This window comes from Trachurus japonicus, chromosome 8, assembly GCF_045865225.1.
Source record: "Trachurus japonicus isolate A0001 chromosome 8, Traja_1.0".
Classification (NCBI taxonomy): Eukaryota; Metazoa; Chordata; class Actinopteri; order Carangiformes; family Carangidae; genus Trachurus; species Trachurus japonicus.
In genome coordinates this window covers 18645953-18664493 of record NC_140914.1, presented here as the reverse complement: position 1 = coordinate 18664493, position 18541 = coordinate 18645953, and the positions used below count along the sequence as shown (strand labels likewise).

General features: G+C 43.6%; 1 protein-coding gene across 5 annotated transcripts in view; it reads right to left on the bottom strand.

The window, feature by feature from the left end:
* Positions 1 to 18541, bottom strand: part of LOC146983051 (neuronal-specific septin-3-like) — a 76250-nt gene that overhangs the window by 52596 nt on the left and 5113 nt on the right. The window contains exon 2 of one of the 5 annotated variants that reach the window (XM_085784399.1): positions 12457 to 12519. In XM_085784399.1, coding sequence (XP_085640525.1) covers positions 12457 to 12519 — 63 coding nt within the window. The other 4 variants (XM_085784403.1, XM_085784405.1, XM_085784404.1 and 1 more) reach the window with 4 other exon arrangements.

Here is an 18541-nt window from a genome sequence, read left to right as displayed (position 1 = left end):
TATGCTGGTCTCACACATGAGCGAGGGACGTCTAAAGAGCATGACTCTGAGCCACATGGTCGAATCGCACTCCCTCGCCCCCGATGCCTCTCTTTTCTGAACGCCACTTATCTTTCTGCTCTGTTGCACAGTGTAAGCAAGCGGCCTAAAGACTAAAAGACAGGGGGAGAGGAAGAGAGGCAGGCCGAGAGATTCACCATACATACCACAAGCAAACTGGTGTTGACAGAGAAGCAGCTCCGGACAAGTGTGGATGCGTTCCTAATGGCTATGTGTTTGTGAGAGACAGGAGACAGACAGTCAGATAGACAGACATGGTTGAGGGAGGGGGGGGAGAGAGAGAGGTGTCAGTCTGTCAGCCCCTCCATCCCCCCCCCCAACCCTCCTTGCAGCCACCAGCAGGCAGGCCAAGGGGAGAGGGGCCTGAGGATGGACGAGCTGCTGAGAGAGGGAAAAGGGGAAGCACAGCCGGAGGACGAGGACGTGGAGGAGGAGGAAGAGGAGTGGGAGGAGAGGGATGACAGGGGGAATCTGTGGGCCAGGGGGAGAGAGATGAAAAGGAAGAGATGAAGAAGGAACAGAGGAGGAGGGGGGAGGGGGAGGGGGGAGGCAGGCCAGGTGTTCCCCTCACAGCTGTACTGGTCAGTTGCTGTCTCCATGAGAGCTCAGTGTACACAGCACAAGCAGACTCGGATGGACGTGTTACGATGGAGGCTCCTCCAAAAAAATAAAATAAAAGGCTGAATCCGATGGACACAGTTTCTCCTTTTGACACATGCGCCCACATCTTAGACTCACCCATAACAAACACACACCCATGAGTCTCAACAAACAAAAAGTTAAAGAGCCTTAAAAAAGTTACACTCTTCCCCTTCGCAAACACCACAGCTCACCACAGACATCAACATCAACACTCTGTTTTTCCAGATCTCCTCCGCTCCAATCAAACATATGGAAACTATCTACAGTGTCCTCATGGCAGGGTTAAAGAGTGCCTCGCTGCACATAGTGACAAGAGGAAAGAAAAGCAGTGGAGCAGCAGCAGAAAGAGAGAGAGAGAGAGAGACTAACCTTCAAAGTCTGATATGATCCCTTCCAAGTGAGCGTTGACAGTGGAATCAGACATTTTGGGGAGCAAGTGTGTATGTGCGTGTGTGTATAATGCGAGAGAAGAGGGAGCAGGGTTCCCTTTCCCAAGCAAGGAAAAGTCTTCCTGAGGCGCAGTCCCGCTTTTAAACAAATCCCAAATTAGGAGCCCGTGCAGGAGAGAGGAGGGGAGGGAGAGAAAAAAAAAAAAGTTCAACAGCTCACTGATCCAAACCCGCTCCCTATCTCTCCTCTCTTCCTTAAGGCAGCAACTTATTTTTCTCTTCTCCTCCTTCTCAACTTCCAGAGCTTGGAATGAGCGAGCGATGACAACCCCCCACTCCCTCCTCTCTTCTCCCTCTCTCCCTTCCCTTCAGCTCGCTGCAACCCCCCCTTCCCTCCATACCTCCCTCCCCTTCTGCAGCCGTCCTCTCAGACTGGCTCCTTTGAAAGCTCTCATTTTTGACTGGCTTGGTCAAATTATATGCACACTAACATTCAAACACGCTTCCTGTTGGCTTGATCACATGGTTCACACATTCTGGGAATCTGATGAAACGCTCTGTAAAAGTCATTACAAAGACATACTCTCCACTGAATACGCCAACATCAGCATCCTATAAGCGCATATACCTCAGTGTGCACGCTTATAGCCGCATGGACGTGTATACATTCGATCTTATCTCACAGTAGATGGAGTGAAAAGTGGAAATTGATAGAAAAATAAATGCGGCCTGGAAACAGAATCAAACTATGGACTAATATGGTCAGGACGAGCTCACACAGGCAGTTAGTAGATCATCTGACATGCTCAGTCGCTCTGGAGGCAGACATCAATAAATAAGTAGCCTAATGACTTAATGACCATGTGAATGAGACCCTGTGTATGGGGGCGGAGGGGGGAAGGGTTGACAGGGGCGTTGGTCAGCGTGTGTGAGTGTGTGTGTGTGTGTGTGAGAGAGAGAGAGAGAGGTGTGTGTGTGTGTGCGTTTGTGTTTGGGAGGAAGAGGAAAGATGTGCAAGTTGGGGGATGTCTGGATCAATGTGAATGTGTGTATAGCCCAGTGAATTCATGTCACCATGGTAACGTGATTATGCACAGTTGAGCATATTCACAGCAACTTCATTGAAAAATAAAAGTGAAAAGTCACTTTGATTCTCCTCCTGTGTGAAAATTGGAATTAGCCAGTGAGATGTTTCTGTGAGACAAATGAAGTATATTCAGACTGTATCAGCTCCAGGCCAATAGATAACCACTGCAACCGGCCTCTGCACCAAAATGAACCATTTATTAGTGACTAGACAATAAGGACCAGTGTGTGTGTGTGTGTGTGTGTGTGTGTTCTTCTCATAAGGCTCATAACTCTCTTTTCAAACTGCAAAGATATACTGCTTTAAAAATAAAGGGAGCACAGAGAGAGGACACCGCACGAGGCAAAAATCAGAAGACAAATGAAATAAAAATGTGTTTGGATAGATGATAGAACATAGAGAGATATGGAAAATAATTTGTGTTTAAGCTCAGATAAATCATTGAGGCTATAAAGTGACAGAAGAATTCTTCAATAGCTGTTATCCTGAGAGTGATTTATCAGAAAATGTTTGGGACTGAAACCTTGCATGTCTGGCAAACTCACTGCCAAATTTGCTGCTTACATTGGAATCAAAGCTGGCGTTTTCTGTTGATTTAGGCATGTTTACCGATCATAAACACAGATGTGCGCGGGTGCACACACACAGACACACATGCACAAAGCCACATATTTCAAAACAAATATGGGGCTTTACTGTACCAAAACCTGCAGTCTGAGATTAATCTTACACCACATTTCCACGCCAACCAACCATGCAAAGTATGAAACCCCAAATATGTGTGAGAAAACACTTGAATCGTCAACAGCTATTCTGGGTTAACATAAGCACTGTGTGTGGAATTTTTAAAGGCCAGCACAGGTGCCTGGGATGCCATAAGGTAAACATAAACGCTTGACATTATTGTTTGTTACTGTTTGTTAGCTGTAGGGTGAGTGCATATATCAGTGTCCAAACAAAGAGTTGAGCTTTAATAACTCCCTCAAAAGATCTTCCAATTCATCCAGATACACATGCATCTATATTGAAGTATGAACCCTACAATGTCTGACATTGTCAGTTCCTCCAGCAGAGGTCAGCATTGTACCTATAAATAAAGCCTGTTGGCATGAGCAACAGTGATAGTGGTTGTAGTGTCACTAAGGTACAGTAATCTGATCCTGAGACAGATAAAGATGGCGACATGGTGAGAATCCCGCTCTGGACACACCCGCGCCCCAACACAGTGTCCTGCCCAACACATGTGTCAGATTCCACTAGTCCCTGGCATGCACACACACACACACACACACACACACACACACACACACACACAAACACTGTAAATACATGCTCACACATAACTAAATGTAACAAAAAAACAAAACAAAACAACAGTGCACAGCAGATGCATGCAAAAATAAGAACATGCATGTACTGAGGCAAGCAGCACATGCATGCACTCAGCCCAGCACCCATCCATTTCCCTGAAACACACACGCGCACACAAAGAAAAACACACTTCCTTCCACTGCATATCCTTACAAGCCCCAGCAAGCCCAGACAGTGCTAATCCAATCTGCTGTAACAACTGTCACACTGGGAGAAGAAGACTAGGACGTTTTTTCCCTTATCTCTAAAGAGCTTCATTCATATGGTTTGGCTTAAGTAATGACATTCAGTCTATTAGTTATAGGATCTTTTAGTTATGTATAGGGCTATCAGTAAACATAATATTACTGTAATAATTGAAGACGAACAGATGCTCGACTATATACTTCAAAATTAGTTCTGACAATAATGTATAATAGTGGTATAATACTTATATCAAACACCCATCACATGCAGATAATTGATCTGCTGTGGCCCCACATCTCCTTTAAATTAATGTATTGTAATGTATTTGAATAGGCAGCTGCTGGTGTTATGTTGCACTGCAACGTACAGATGAAGAGAGACAGAGACAGCCGCCTGCTGCTTAAAGAAACACAGATCACTACCACACTAATGTGGGACCTTCCCTCCTAAGACCTGAAATATGAGAGAAGCTGAGTGGGAGGAGACGAAGATAACTTCTATAAACAGATGCCAAACCGGCGTGGCAGTTGCTAGGGCAATGCCAGGGCAACGGCGGGTTGCGAATGTCAGCGGTCGACCACCAGAAGCAAAAACTTGTGCATGCACACACGCACACACAATGGCACCATTAGACCCACATGCCCCGACGCCAGCCTGCACCCTCCCCAGCAGGCCAGCCCGCGCCAGCGGACACAGATCCTGAGATCTCTGTAATCTGGGATGCAGCTCCAAGAAATAAAATGTTTCCCCTGTAACCCACTCCGGGCAAAGAGATGCATGGATACACCTGGACTGTGTTATTCGTGGCAACATCTGTAACTCTAACTTACAGTATAATACCTGAGAAAAAGGTGAACATAAATAATAATATTAAGGTTGATTTACCACAAGTCATCAATGTTCTTGAGGATTTAATTCAGTTTTCACTTCCAGATAAGAAGCAGATGTCAGAAAAAAAACAATATAGAAAACTTTATTATGTTATCCACCTCTAGCATAACAAATGCCAAGTTTATGACGTTTTCATGAGGTGAATTACTGAAAGACTGAAAAGATGAAAGACTGAAAAGATGCAATCTTACGAGATAATACAGTATGTCATTTTCAAATAAGTTTAACAACATCACATCTGTTGAAAATTGTGTGTTACAGGAAATGAAACTGTGACAATATGCCAGTTTTGTATCGTCATCGATGATCAGTCTTTCTTTCCAGGTCATGTCAGGTTTAGACTGTCATTGTTATCTAAAGATTATCAGTCCCAGCTACAGAGGAAACCCCAGCTTCCTGCTGAGTTCATCCTAAAACAACAAAAGCCTTGTTGGCTGCAATGCAGACAATTCACCAATGAGTCAGGCTGTATCAAACAAGCCATCTGGAAGAGGTAAAAACGTGTGTGCGTTGTGCACTGGCAAATGTGTGTAATGCTTGCATTGATTGCGTGTGTTCGTGTCTTCACAAGTGTATTTTGGATGTGACTCGCTGGTTACCGCAGCTCTGTTTACATGGCAACCCCCACAATAAGCAGCTCTACCTGCACAGCTCAGGACCTCAGAGAGGAGAGATGGATGGACTAGACGAGAAAGAGAGGGGGGAAGGTGGGGACAGAAAGACTGACAGAAAGTGATGCAAAGTGACACTGGACTCCTGTGGCTCTAATGAAAACAAGGAAGCAGGAAACTTTCTCTCAGCTGCATGTGAGAGGAAAAGAAAGAAACAGAAAGACACAGAAAGAGAGAGCAGCGTTAGCATGACTAATGAAATCAGCGGCACTGGTAGTGTAAACATCATCCGAAAAATGGCCGGCTTTCACTACAGTACAGTAGCCTACTGTGCTTTCAGCTCAATGTGGGAATGAATGGCAAAGTAAAGCACTGCAGTGGTGATGATCTCTGACAGTCCAGTAGGTTGGTAAAAGTTTTCAAACAAAAAAGAAGTGAACATCTGCGCAAGGTGATGAAAATGTGAGTATTGTTACTAACAATTAACACAACCCTCTTGCAAGAGTGTATTATTTGGCAAACTGTAAATATCAAAGAGCTGGTGTTCACAATATTGCAGACACCACACACACACACACAATGCCCCCTCATGTGGCCCCAGAGTGCACATGGTGAAGGAGCTTCCTGCTAAAGTATATGCACAGCTGTAGTGACAACAGCTGCCCTAAACCAAATGTTAAACAGCAGCACCAGGCCAGGCTCTGCTAAATTTAATCAAATACAGCACCTGTTGGAAATATGGCTCCACTGCACACTGTACACACACACACACACACACACACATTCAAGCATACCCTGTCAATTGCTTTAGCTCGGTAGTTTGTTTTGCAGTGAACGCTGCCTGTACGTGTGAGTGAGTGTATCTGCTGTCTGCACACATGCTACTGCCTGCAAGTGTGTGTTCCCTCATGCATGGGGTGGGATGGCTCGGTAAATAGAGAGAGCAGCTGTCCTCCATCAGAGATGACTCTCAATAGGCCTCTCTCTCTCTCTCTCTCTCTCTCTCTCTGTCTCTCTCTTCATCCCGCCTCCACCCTCTGCTCCCTCTCTGCTGGGTAATAACACTGTTTAGTGCGTCAACAAGCCAGCATTGATCGCCATCCTTGTTGTTCCCCCTCGCACATGCATATTGTTCTGCTCAGCCGCACTGCCATAGCAACTCAGCCCACAGCACCAATGGTGTTTCACCAGGAAGGAACACACAAGTGCCATTTCCTTCGACAATATGTCTCTACTTAAATTTGCGTCAAAAGGCGATAACACGAGAAACAACAAATCAACACTTGTTGCCTGGGGTTTCTGTGACTTCACCACCTCACAAGTGAGAGAGGTAAACACCAGAGTATTTTTGAAAGACTAAACTCAGCACCTCCACCTGGTGGGAGAAGCCAATATTACACTTTCAGCTCAAACTCAAAATATCTCTCAGTGAAATTAATGAAAGAAGCTGGTTTTCAATGGAGACCAGCTGAGATAAAGGAGGCCACTCCATAAGTCATGAGTCTGATACAGTATTTCAGCTGGCTGACTGTGGCTGTGTGTCACATAGACATTCAACAAACATCATCAGCTGACCTGGCTGTGACTGGAATGAATGGGACACGTCAGCCCCTTTACAGTCCATTCACAGCCTCTGTGTGGCTGACGGACGGTTTCCGTTGAGAGCATCATCACCGTTGATTCATGTGGGAAGAAAACACAGGAAACAAAGAGAGTCTTGCGAATCAGCATCAACACCAGAGTGGGAGGAACATTAGCGAGAAGTGAATTGAATTGATTTGGCCTCCAGTAAGGTAGAGGAGAGGAGCTCATCTCTCAACATGTGAACGGGTGGGATTCAATACTTAGAGCCATAAAATGTGCACATATACACATGCACACACAAATGCATTACACAGCAAAGTATGAACACACGGTTTTCTCCAGTGAACATTCACACAAAGTATGTCCTGCTGAAGCCATTACAGCTCCCTGGAGGAAGCACCTGGAGACAAGGGGCCACAATAAGAGAGAGAGAGAGAGAGAAGGTGCGACCTCCATCACACATGTACACAAACACACACACTTGTCAGTGATCTCACTTCCATTCATATTTCACACAGTCAAGGTGCTACGAGCTATTATACTGTAGGTCTGCAACACAACAACCACATAGACACTTACTGTACTCACCACCAACATGTCACGTACACACAAACACATGCACACAAACACATGCACATGCTGCAGCCGCTTCACCACTTCCACTCCAAATTGGCTTTTTTTCATGCCAATGAACTTTTTTTTTTTTAACAACACTCACACTAACGCTCATAAAAATACCATTTAGAGGCAGACAGCATTGCCTCACTGATGACTTTAGCATAATGTACGACACACACACAGACAGAGTCACACTCACACAGAGACAAACTCTTATCAGTTCAATAAGCATGCTGTTCACAGCATCCGACAGGGGAAAATAGCATCAGAGGGAGAGTTTGGAAAAAGTGAGGATTTTTATTTTCAGAGTCGGCCTTACTTTGCCAGTGGACTGAGGCAGGGCTTTCTCTGTCCTGTTAGCTAAAGGAGGGACTGACTGATGGCCGAAGCAGGATCAGAGCCACAAGGGACAAGAGTAGTACTGTTCAAACAGAGCTCTTTCCTGTTTTCACACCAAAGAAGAATGGGAGAATGCAGATGGAGAGAAAAAAGAGAGAGAAATGTCTAAGAAATAAGCACTGTTTCTGTGTCACTTCACCGCAACATCAACTAGAAGGTTTCTTTTCCTACAATAGATGCCCTATTTTTATAGCAAACATTAAACATGGGGAAAGACAGGCGGACACAGACAGGAATGGGAAAGAGCACGGTGACTGAGCAACAACCTGTAAAGACAAAAACATTTAACTGGAAACAATGGGGACAGAAGGGGAGTGGAGATGGTGGGCACAAACAGAGACAGAAAAAAAACCCTGCAAACATTACAGGCACAGGACAGATAAAGACAGATAAACCAAAACAGGTCCAACTAAGCTGCTGTACAAACCCTGCAGAGCTCCCAGCTCCCAGCTCCAAACCCCAAAGAAAACATGCAGTCAGCAAACAGGACAGAATGAGAGAGTGGAAAATACCATAGAGGGGAAAATAGAGGCAGGCTCTTACAGAAAAGACACTCGATCACAGTGAAATAGCTGATTGAAGAACCTTAAGCTACACTTGGTTTTTCCATTCAGGAGAGACGCTCGTCCTCATGGGCTGAGAGTTTCCGGAAAGTTTGTCTTACCTGAGAATTTGTCCCCCTCCATATCCAGATCACTCCCTCCACAGCCACATGTAGTGTCTGCACTTTGGCTCCACACTCTCTCTCCCCTCTCTCTCTCTCTCTCTGTCCGTCTCTCTCCCTCTCTCTCTCTCTCTCTCTCTGTCTTTTTTTGGACTTCCCTTTCTCTCGTCCCTTCTCTCCCTCTCCCTCTGTTCCTCTTCCTCCTCTTCTTACTCTCTCTTTCCTTCTGGGCTCTCTGCTCTCCCTCCCTCTCCTCAGTTTGATTCCTTCAGTGTGTCTTGCTAATGAATTCGGAATTACGACATCCCCATGTGCTGATCATATGTTGCGTTCGCCTCGCTTTCTCTTTTACCCCACTTTTCTCTCTCCTACCCTTTTCTTTCTTCAGAGCAGACCAAAAGACTGAAGCAGCATTGTGTCTTGAAAATAGAAACCATTAGCTCCACCATGTGACATGGACGGACTAAAATAACCCGCTGGACTTGCAAACGCCTCTGCCAGCTTACTTACTTTATAATGTTGCCTGAGTGCGTGCACTGTGGCCTTGATTCATTCGATAACAAGTGATACTTGTCGAGCTGGTGTGAAAGACATTCCCTTAGATGCTTCCAGACTTCCTCATGATGAATCAGATACAGCTCAGTCTTTGTGAAACGTGTGAAAGGACGATAGGCTGGTGAAATAATACTGACACGCAAACACAATACAGGACGGAAGCAAGGGAGGAATTTTATCAAAACATACTTCCCCAAAGCGTTTTCAAGGGCCGTCCATTAGTAGCGGAGAGATGACGTTTTTCTGCCTGTGTTACTAGTGAGGAGGGGAATAAAACTGTAGACAGAGAGTGATATAAAACCAGAGTGTGTTATAAAGATTAGTGAAATCCCCGCCTCTGTCTCTCTCTCTCTCTCTCACTATCTAAATTGCGATTGTGTCTAGAGCAGTCTCCGTGTTCAGGAAACTCAGTTGACCTCTGAACTCCGGCACGTCTCTCACACTGCGCCGGGGGGTCAGAGGTCACATGGCAAGCGTCTGAGCTCTGATAGAGAGATCAAACACACTCAGACATGTCAGTCTGGTGTCTTGTGCAACACACACACGGCTACAGTGACCTCGTCTATTGCATGTTGACTTTCGTCCGTTGTATTCATGTTAGTATTGCATGTGTGTCGTGTGTCTGTTCTCATTTTTCACTCATCACTAATTCTTTAATCAAAGACAGATGATTCAATGGGTGATGAAATAATGAAAGTTTGCTCTTTGGCGGCACCAAATGGTCAAAACATGCAACTCTGATGGCCTAAAAGATGGCATACTGACATACTAAGTTCAAGAGCAGACAGTTTAGAAACGTAGCAGTGGGTGCAGGGAAAGATCAACATTCAGCTGTGGAGAAAGTTCAGGTTTAATTAGGTTACAGTCTTAGATAAGTAATTTTAACAATGAAAATAGGGTTCAGCATTTTGTTTTGTTTTGTTTTGCTTTTCAGCTCGATGAAATTAAATGTTGTGAGATGATGTGAAAGAAATTACGACTTGAGTCCTTTAAAGCCGATTGAACAATTATAATAATGATGTTATTTCACAGATAGAGATACACCCCTCACACAGTATACTGTACTAATTATCTGTACCATTCTGTGTGTGTATGCGTCCATGTATGCATATGACCAATAGAGTAGGATCTGCTGACTCTCAGATGGGAATTAACCACACACAAATTAACAATAGACACAGTGTTGGATAGACATGTGTGTGTTTGTGTGTGTATGCATGAGTTGAGGTTACAGTAAAGCATCCTCCCAAACAGCCGCCTGCCGGCTCGTGAATCTGCCCTGTTGGCAGATGTTTTGTATGGGACATCTCTCTCTCTCTCTCTCTCTCTCTCTCTCTCTGTTTCAAAGACACATACACACACACACACACAGACACACACATGCCCTGTGGCGACTGCATCAACGTCAGGGAGGTCTGCTGACAAGCAGGGCCCTATCCTCAGCGCTAAGTGCTTCCCCCTAGACCAGTGTGTGTACGCACTTAAGCATATCCGCATGTGTGTGTTTTAAGTCTGTCTGTATATGAAGGTGTATCTTCACAAGCCTTGCATGTGTGTCACTATGGTTTAAAGATAGTAAAACACAGACGCTCAGGAGCCCACAGGGCCGTGACACTGTACACACCAAATGCTTGACAACTTCTGAAAAAGTTTAACTGATGAATCAACCTGTAAATCGTCATTTGAGAGTGTTCGGGGACAGTGTAACATATGTTGTATGAATAGGGTCTGGTGTGTGCTCTTATAATTTTCTCCAGATGTTTTGGCAAATCCAGGAGATGCTTCACTTCCAGGTTAAATCAAATGAGGTCACTGCACTTCCAACTGCTCGGAAAGATAAACAACCAGAGAGCAGCACTGAACACACTGTGCAAAGCTCAAATGTGAAAACAAAATCTCACAAAGTCACTGATTGCACTCATGTTGCGGTGATGTGTTCACTGTCAGCTGTGGGATGAATACACATACTGGGGGCTGTTTGACAAAAGAGGCCTAAAAGCACTAATTATATTCAAAATGGTGCAAATGTTTCGTTTCACAGCAATCGTGATCTACAAAAAGTCCTATAGTCCTCTTGCTTGCTCGTGCATTCAGTTAAAGGTGTCAAAGTAAACAGGAAAAGAAACCAATCTTAACACACCGCCTCTAATGATGAGTTTGTGCCTTCACACGCAGTCTACATGCCAAAACTGTATATGCATGTGTGTGCGTGTGTCGTCAGTCCCCCTCCTTCCTCGCTACTCTCTTTGTGCTGATGCTGCAGACGGCGTTGGTTCTTCCCACTGGGAGAAGATGCTTCAGTGGTGAGCCACAGCTTCAGCCTGTTTGCCAATGCTGTGTGTTAGTAGCACACACACACACTCACTCTGTCTCACACATGCACAGAAACACGAATGCCCACGTTTCCAATCCAACTTGTTAAAAATGCACATTGAAAAAAAAAAACAGATGGGAAACATCAGAAAAATGTGATTTTAAAAAGTATTGCAAACACTGCAAAAATGTTTTCAGGCTTGGCTGACGTGATACTTATGGAGATGGTTTCCATTGCCACACATGCATTCACTTCTTAAATCAAGATAGTACATAAAAAATGTCCCAAGAGCTATTAATGAATAAATACTGAAATGTTGAATAGAGTGCTGCAGGACTGAGTCTTAAAAAGGGGAAATCAGTTTGCATTTTAGCACATTAGACCCAAAACCCACAGAACCAATATGCATGTTTTGAATGGGCTTTGGGTTAGATGGCTGTTTTATTTCACAATATAAAGTACGTCAGTAAATACCCACGTCATTTCTTCAAGCTTTTGTTAAAAAAGGCTGGTTGCTAATGAGGTTAAATGTTATCAAACTGAACACAAAACCTGCTACTCCTCCCTTTCAGCCTCATATCAGGGTGGCAGAAGAGCCAAAGCTTGTCTTTGTCATTGCATAAGTTAAATCTTGTTAGTACTTCAGGTCATTGTCTTAGCATTGGGACGTGGTTTGAAGATACAAAGTAATTTTCCACTTTCCTTTAATGAATTTTGGGGAACTTTGTACACATTCACAAAGACAACACTGTGTACACAAAGATGAAAATGTCTTCTCCTCATGACTGGTCACTTTGCCATCTCTCTGTCTCTAAAACTGTCTTTATCACTGTCTGTTATCTGCTGTTTACCTGCTATCTAGACAGGAAACAGTACCTGCTATGCCCTCAGTGTTACCTCATCTCCCTGCTGGAGGTCAATGACTCTGACTTATGTAATGCTTTACAGGGATAGTGAGCTGGAAAAGCCAGTGCATGCCCATATTTGGACAGATGAAAGATAAACAGATGAGTGGCTGCACCATGACTGTCATACTAGATGTATACAACGTGCATGTGCTGTAGTATGAGTGGTCAGATACTTACTGGGACTGGTGATTCCAGACCCCTCTCTTTCTGTTCTTCTTACTCGAGCACTGGCTGATCTCGCTGTGAATGGGAACAGGGACAGAAGAACAAAATGAGCAACGTCAGGTTTTCAGTATTTTCAGTGTCAGTGTTCAATAACATGTACCGTCCCAAATTAGAAATGGTTTAAAGGACTATAGGATTAGAACATATAAACATACAAATACAGGCACTGCTACAAAATATGTACAAGCATCAAGTGGAAAACGATTGTTGCTTCACATTCTCCTCAAGGCCAAATAATCTCAAGTTGACATGTGGAAAAACAAAGTCAACCAATGTTTGAAAGATTGCTATTATTGCCTGACCACCAAGAAACCACTGAGAAGTTTTTATTTTTATGACAGTGTGGATGATGTGGAACTAATTCAAGCCAAAATGCATGGAGCAGGACAGAAATAAAACTGCATGGCGAAGCGTACTAACGTGGGCAGCTACAGTTTAAAGGCTTGTGTGTATTTTCAGATGGTCAAATTAACAAGCTTTGCCAGAGGATGACCATCAGATACGCACCTGCTGAGCAACGTTAAGATGATTTTTTTTTAATAACAGGTAATAGAAACACTCCAGAAAAATCCCCATCATTGATCCACTGTGTGTGTGTGTGTGTGTGTGTGTGCGTGTGTTTCAGTTGTGCTGAATCACTAGCCCGGTATGGGGTGGCAGGTGATTCATCTCCATGGGGAAATGGTGTGTAGTAGTGTAAGTATATGATTATGCATGCTAAAGTATAGGCTACAGCAGCATTTCAGGCAATTTTTAAAAGTATGAATTAAGTCTAAAAGTTACGTATGGGAAATACTTCTTAACTTACAGTAACTGCCCTTCTCTTGCTAGCAGCAAACAACTACAATGAGTCAGTGGGTCAGTCTGGAATATCTAACACTTTGATGAAGTCTCTTGTGGACAGTATCACCACAAGATGGCAAATCTCCCTGAGACTGATCAGTGATCACACATTATTTTCTAACCACTTCCTTTGTCCTCCACCGCATCGACCTAGTGAGTGGTGTTCAGATGAACTAAGTTCATCCGGTGAGTCATTTTCCCCCATCCTGTTTTTAAGTTCTTAGAAATACTTCCTACCACAAATCAGTGTGTAACATGACATTCTTTTTCTGCCAATAACGCCAGCAAACAGTGGTTTTCCACCCGTGTTGTCGCTGGTTTCAACATAAAGACAGCTGGTCTGAGGGAGAAGGAGTGCATGTGTTTGACTGGAAGATGTGAGTAAAGCTTCTGTAATCTGTGTGTGTGTGTGTGTGTGTGTGTGTGTGTGTGTGTGTGTGTGTGTGTGTGTGTGTGTGTGTGTGTGTGTGTGTGTGAGCGAGCGAGAGAGACACACTTAGATTATGAGGGAGAGGAAGGCTTTGAAGTCGGGCACATTCCAAGAGAGCACAGAAAATGAAATAAACTACTTTAAGTGATGATGAAATGTGCAACCTTTGCTCTTCTCCTGAAACTCATTCAGTTTTTCAGCAGGTCCACTTCTCTGTCTCTCTCTTTGCTTACGATACAAACAAATCAGTACGGACCTCCGACTATTTCTGCCACTACGTGTGTGTTGCAGGTGGGACCAAACCGATGCTGGACGTTGCTACGCTTTCTTCTTGAATGAGAAAACTATGAGACCAAGTGAAAAAAGCAAGACATGCAGAGACAACATCATATGCCTGAATGCAAAGATTAGCACTCACAAAAATCAATCTTTTGTGAACTTGTTGCTTTATCACCTGTAAAACCTGTCACTCCGATCAACAACTTATTCACCGGCTGTTTCAAGTTTGACTTGATTGACATGCAAATGTACTACACTATTAGTCTTACCAAAAACACAGTTGGGTCAAGCACATATTACACTACTGTATGTTATGTGTTGTAAAATAATGAAATGAGAAATACACTTAAAGTGATTCCTTTAATAATGCAAAACCAGTTTGCACTGACTTTCTTCTGCATCTTGCAGTGAATAAAAATGGCAAGGGAGGCTTGATGTTTTCATGAGTACACTATTGAAGTCATGTTAAGTTGTAGCACCTTGCTGATTTACTAACTGATACTTTAAGTTCATATTCTGCTGGTAAGAATGTCTGAACTCCTTCAAAACAGGCTGAGATCAGATTTCAGCCAAAGACGCAGAAACAACACAGATTAAACTGATCGGACTCGGGCCAGGCTGCGTAGTGGAGGAAGTGTTGCGTCTGTCTACAGTAGCAGCAAGTCGTTTTTACAATAAATACAGAGATAAATATGATGTAAATGTCACGTAAAGTTCAGTTTCCGCTGAAGCGGAGAGGAAGCCTTGACTCATCACATCAATTTACCGACCGGGTATTCAGATTGTCAACAGTAAAACAGCAAGAGTCATACGCTGGTTTTTGCTTTAAACGCAAATTATTCACCTGCCCTAAGCCATGTGAATACACTGCCGGTCTGTTTTGCGGCCGTGTACATAGCTACGTGTGTTTAAGAGCATTAAGTGTATGGAAAATGACAGAGCAAATAAGAGCCAGCCAAGTCTATCAAGCCTTGCGGCCAAAAAGCATGTCTGTACCTATTTACTCCTCTTGGCTCACAATGCAGCTTGAGAGAGGTGAGCTGAACACACACACACGTACACAACCACACACACACACGCCCTTGCAACACAAAGTAGTTCAATCAGACCAAGCAGAGTTTACCATTGCAACAAAGTAACATGCCACAGGAGTCATACCGACACCACAGAGTTGAGTCGATTGGATGATGTTTGGCCTCGGTGTGATATTCAGCAGTAACAGTAGCTGTGTGGTTTAAAGTGACCGCAGAAGCAAATTATGCAGTAACCAATCAGAGTGAGCAAGGTTACAAAGTAAATGAGTGACAACGAGAAAAGTTAAACTGTAAAGGTGCGTGTATGTGTGTGCACGTGCGGAGGCTGTTGCTGTTCTCACCTGCTCAGTCTTGTCTGAAAACCCACACACACACACACACGGAGCACATATCACTGCTTCAACAGGTTTCATGAAAGTCTCCGGCGCTGTGTGATCCCTGTCTGTTTTCCCCTCGGAGCAGATTTGTGATCCTCTTCTGAGCTGAGGTCATATTTGCCTTATGACACTGTTATGTACAACAGAGGTCACGGCACGCACATGATACATGAGGAAGAATGAAAGCAGTGTTTCTTTTAGTGGAAAAATCCCAGTGCTGCAAGTCATATTGTAGACCAGAGTATAGCAGAGTTAATGCATTGCTGACAATGTATTTGCTATAGGCCTCAACTGATTGAGTGTGTGTGTAACGTGACCGGTCAAGTGCACGGCTATGCCTGGACAAACATGTCAACTGATCAGTTAATGGTCTCAGATGACCAGGGTCGGTAAACAGAGGGGAGAGGGTGCAACACTTGAAACACAAGAGCAATTTCACACGCTCGCACATAAATGAAGACATGCAAACAGATACACATCCACGGGTTGAGTGATTTACAAAACATACACAACAATGCACACTCCTCTCTCCCCCAGCGCACAACTACCTGAGATTTTTTTGTGTGTTTGCAGAAGGAGGCCACGCCGTTTGTATTTGAGCAGGAGGGCGGAGGAGGTGAAGGAGCTTTACCTTCCTGCTTCCCCCCCCCTTTCTTTTCCTCCTCTTCTTCTGTTGCTTCCACCCTTCTCTTTCAGGGTGGGTGCTGTTCTGATGAAGACATTAATCTTTTCTGTCACAGGCATTGTTGCAGAGTAGCTTTAATGATGATGCGAGGGGTGTTTTTTATTTATTCACCTAATTAAAAACAACTGCTGTGGTTTAATTCTTCCCACAGCTATAAAGTTATCACTGAATACTGTCCTCTGTGGTTCCCACTTGTTTGACACTGTGAAGTCAGTTTTGATTTTTACAAGGCTTTTATGGGTTTTTTTTTAATATTGTATTTTAACTGTCACAATATCACAATATGTATGTGTCAGACATTTTTAACCATATCACCAAGCCTTACTGGGTGATTTCATCATCAAGAACATTGAGATGTGCAACTGGATTGTATCAATGTCTGTTCAAATCCCTAAATATCTATTGTATCATAAAATGTTAAAAGTTCAAAGTAAAAAAAAAAACTATAATCAAAAGCATGAGGTTTTTCCATTAGATTAAAGACAAACAATCTTGGTGCATTTCCTCGGCCTTTATGTTTATTTTTAATTTACTTCATATGCTGAATATATGACAAAGATATTTGATGTCCTCATATCAAATCCCTGCTCTTTTCCCTCGTAAAATGTCATGAGACAGACTGAAAGGCCAGACAGCCATTTTTATAGACTGTTTTTACAGCTCATAAGGTCTTTACCTGGCGGCATTGTTAATTAGTAAGTACCAGACTAACACACACACACACATCAACACACTCATATACACATTTAGTTGAGGAAAGACACAGGCCCTGACCCTGAGCTGCACTCCTCCCAAATGAATAGCCCTTGTTCTGGAGCCAAAGGTACAAACCGCCAACACCTTTTCCTACCTCTGTACTTTCAACACACATCTATTCCTCACTCACCACGTTCATTGAAAACTGACACCGGTTTGCCAGACACACAGTACTCTTCACAATGCAAACACGAGCCCCAATCATATCATATAAAAGTGTTTTAACAGGACAGGATACCATGGCAGTCTATAAAACAATGCTGCTGTGGCAGATAACGATCAGCCTTCCTCCTTGCGAGGCTGTTAAAACCCATGGAGTCTGTTAAATAGTCCATAGAGCTTTATGGGTTGAAACCTCCCACAGGAAACATGTAGTTACTGTATGTGTCACAGGTGGACAACTGAGCGGCTTTATGTATGTGCATGTTCAGAAATGTGAGAATGATAGGAGGAGACGGATATCAGGTAACAAAAGCTTACGTAAAAGCTTTAACATCTCCATGTTTCCAAGGATGATGTAAGGAAATACAACTAAACAACCACTGTTCTTGATGGTAAAGCTAGTGTTACTGACATAAGTGTGTGGTGTGTGTGTGTATAATTATATTGGTGTGCATGAAAGCACTAGGATAAGTAATGTGGATAAGTAATGTACATTAATTATTATTACCATCATTAGGAATATTGTTACAATCCTGTTTCTAAACTAACATGTATGAAAACTCTGGTCAAATTGAAATCGAAACCAAAGTTTGCCTCATCAGCTGAGTTCAGTCAATGATAGATTACATTGATTCCACTCCATGGTATTTATAATCTCATAAGAAGTGGTTATCTTGAACTCCTCTTTACCCTACGAAGTTTATCTTGCTAATTCAGGAGGACTATCTCCGCTCCACTGAGCCCTTTCAGAAGTTATGAATCACTAACACTTAAACTGATTGCTAGTTGCAATAAAGTATTTACTCATGTCATGACAGGACAAGGTTGCTCCTGCTAAACAGTGCAGTTGTTCTCTCGCATGGGCTGTGTCTGTGGTTTACTGTAAGAATAATAAAGTGTATATCGGCGCATGTGATGCCGGTTCAATGAACCTGAGTTTAAGTAATCCAGGTGTTTGAAATGGTGAAATTAACGTCCACGTCGCTGCACTTTATCTTTCTAATACCCACATCTAGATGTCAGCGCACATGTTCTACCACACATCAGAACATCCCTGAGCCTGCTATTATCTTTTTACAGTCTCTCTCCTGGCCTCAGGCCCGCAACACAGGCAATCTGTTGTATCAGTTGACACCAGCACCCCCCCCCCAGCAGCAGCAGCAGTGGCAGCAGCAGCCTCACAGAGCTGCATTCTTGGCTGCAGATAATAAACACAGAGCACAGAGTGGACACTTCAGAGCAGGCTCCACACGGCTGAGAGGGGAGGACCAGAGACAAGACATAGACTGTCACAGACAAGTCTTCCTGCGACCGGGGGGGAACTCCACATCAGCTACTGTGTGTTTCGATGACACTGTGTCGAGCGCAGTGTTGTGCAATGTGGTCAGGTTGTGGGTAAGTTAAATGCATATAGGCCCTGTGCACAGGGCTCATATGGTTTGAGACCAATAATCTAGCTACATATACCTGT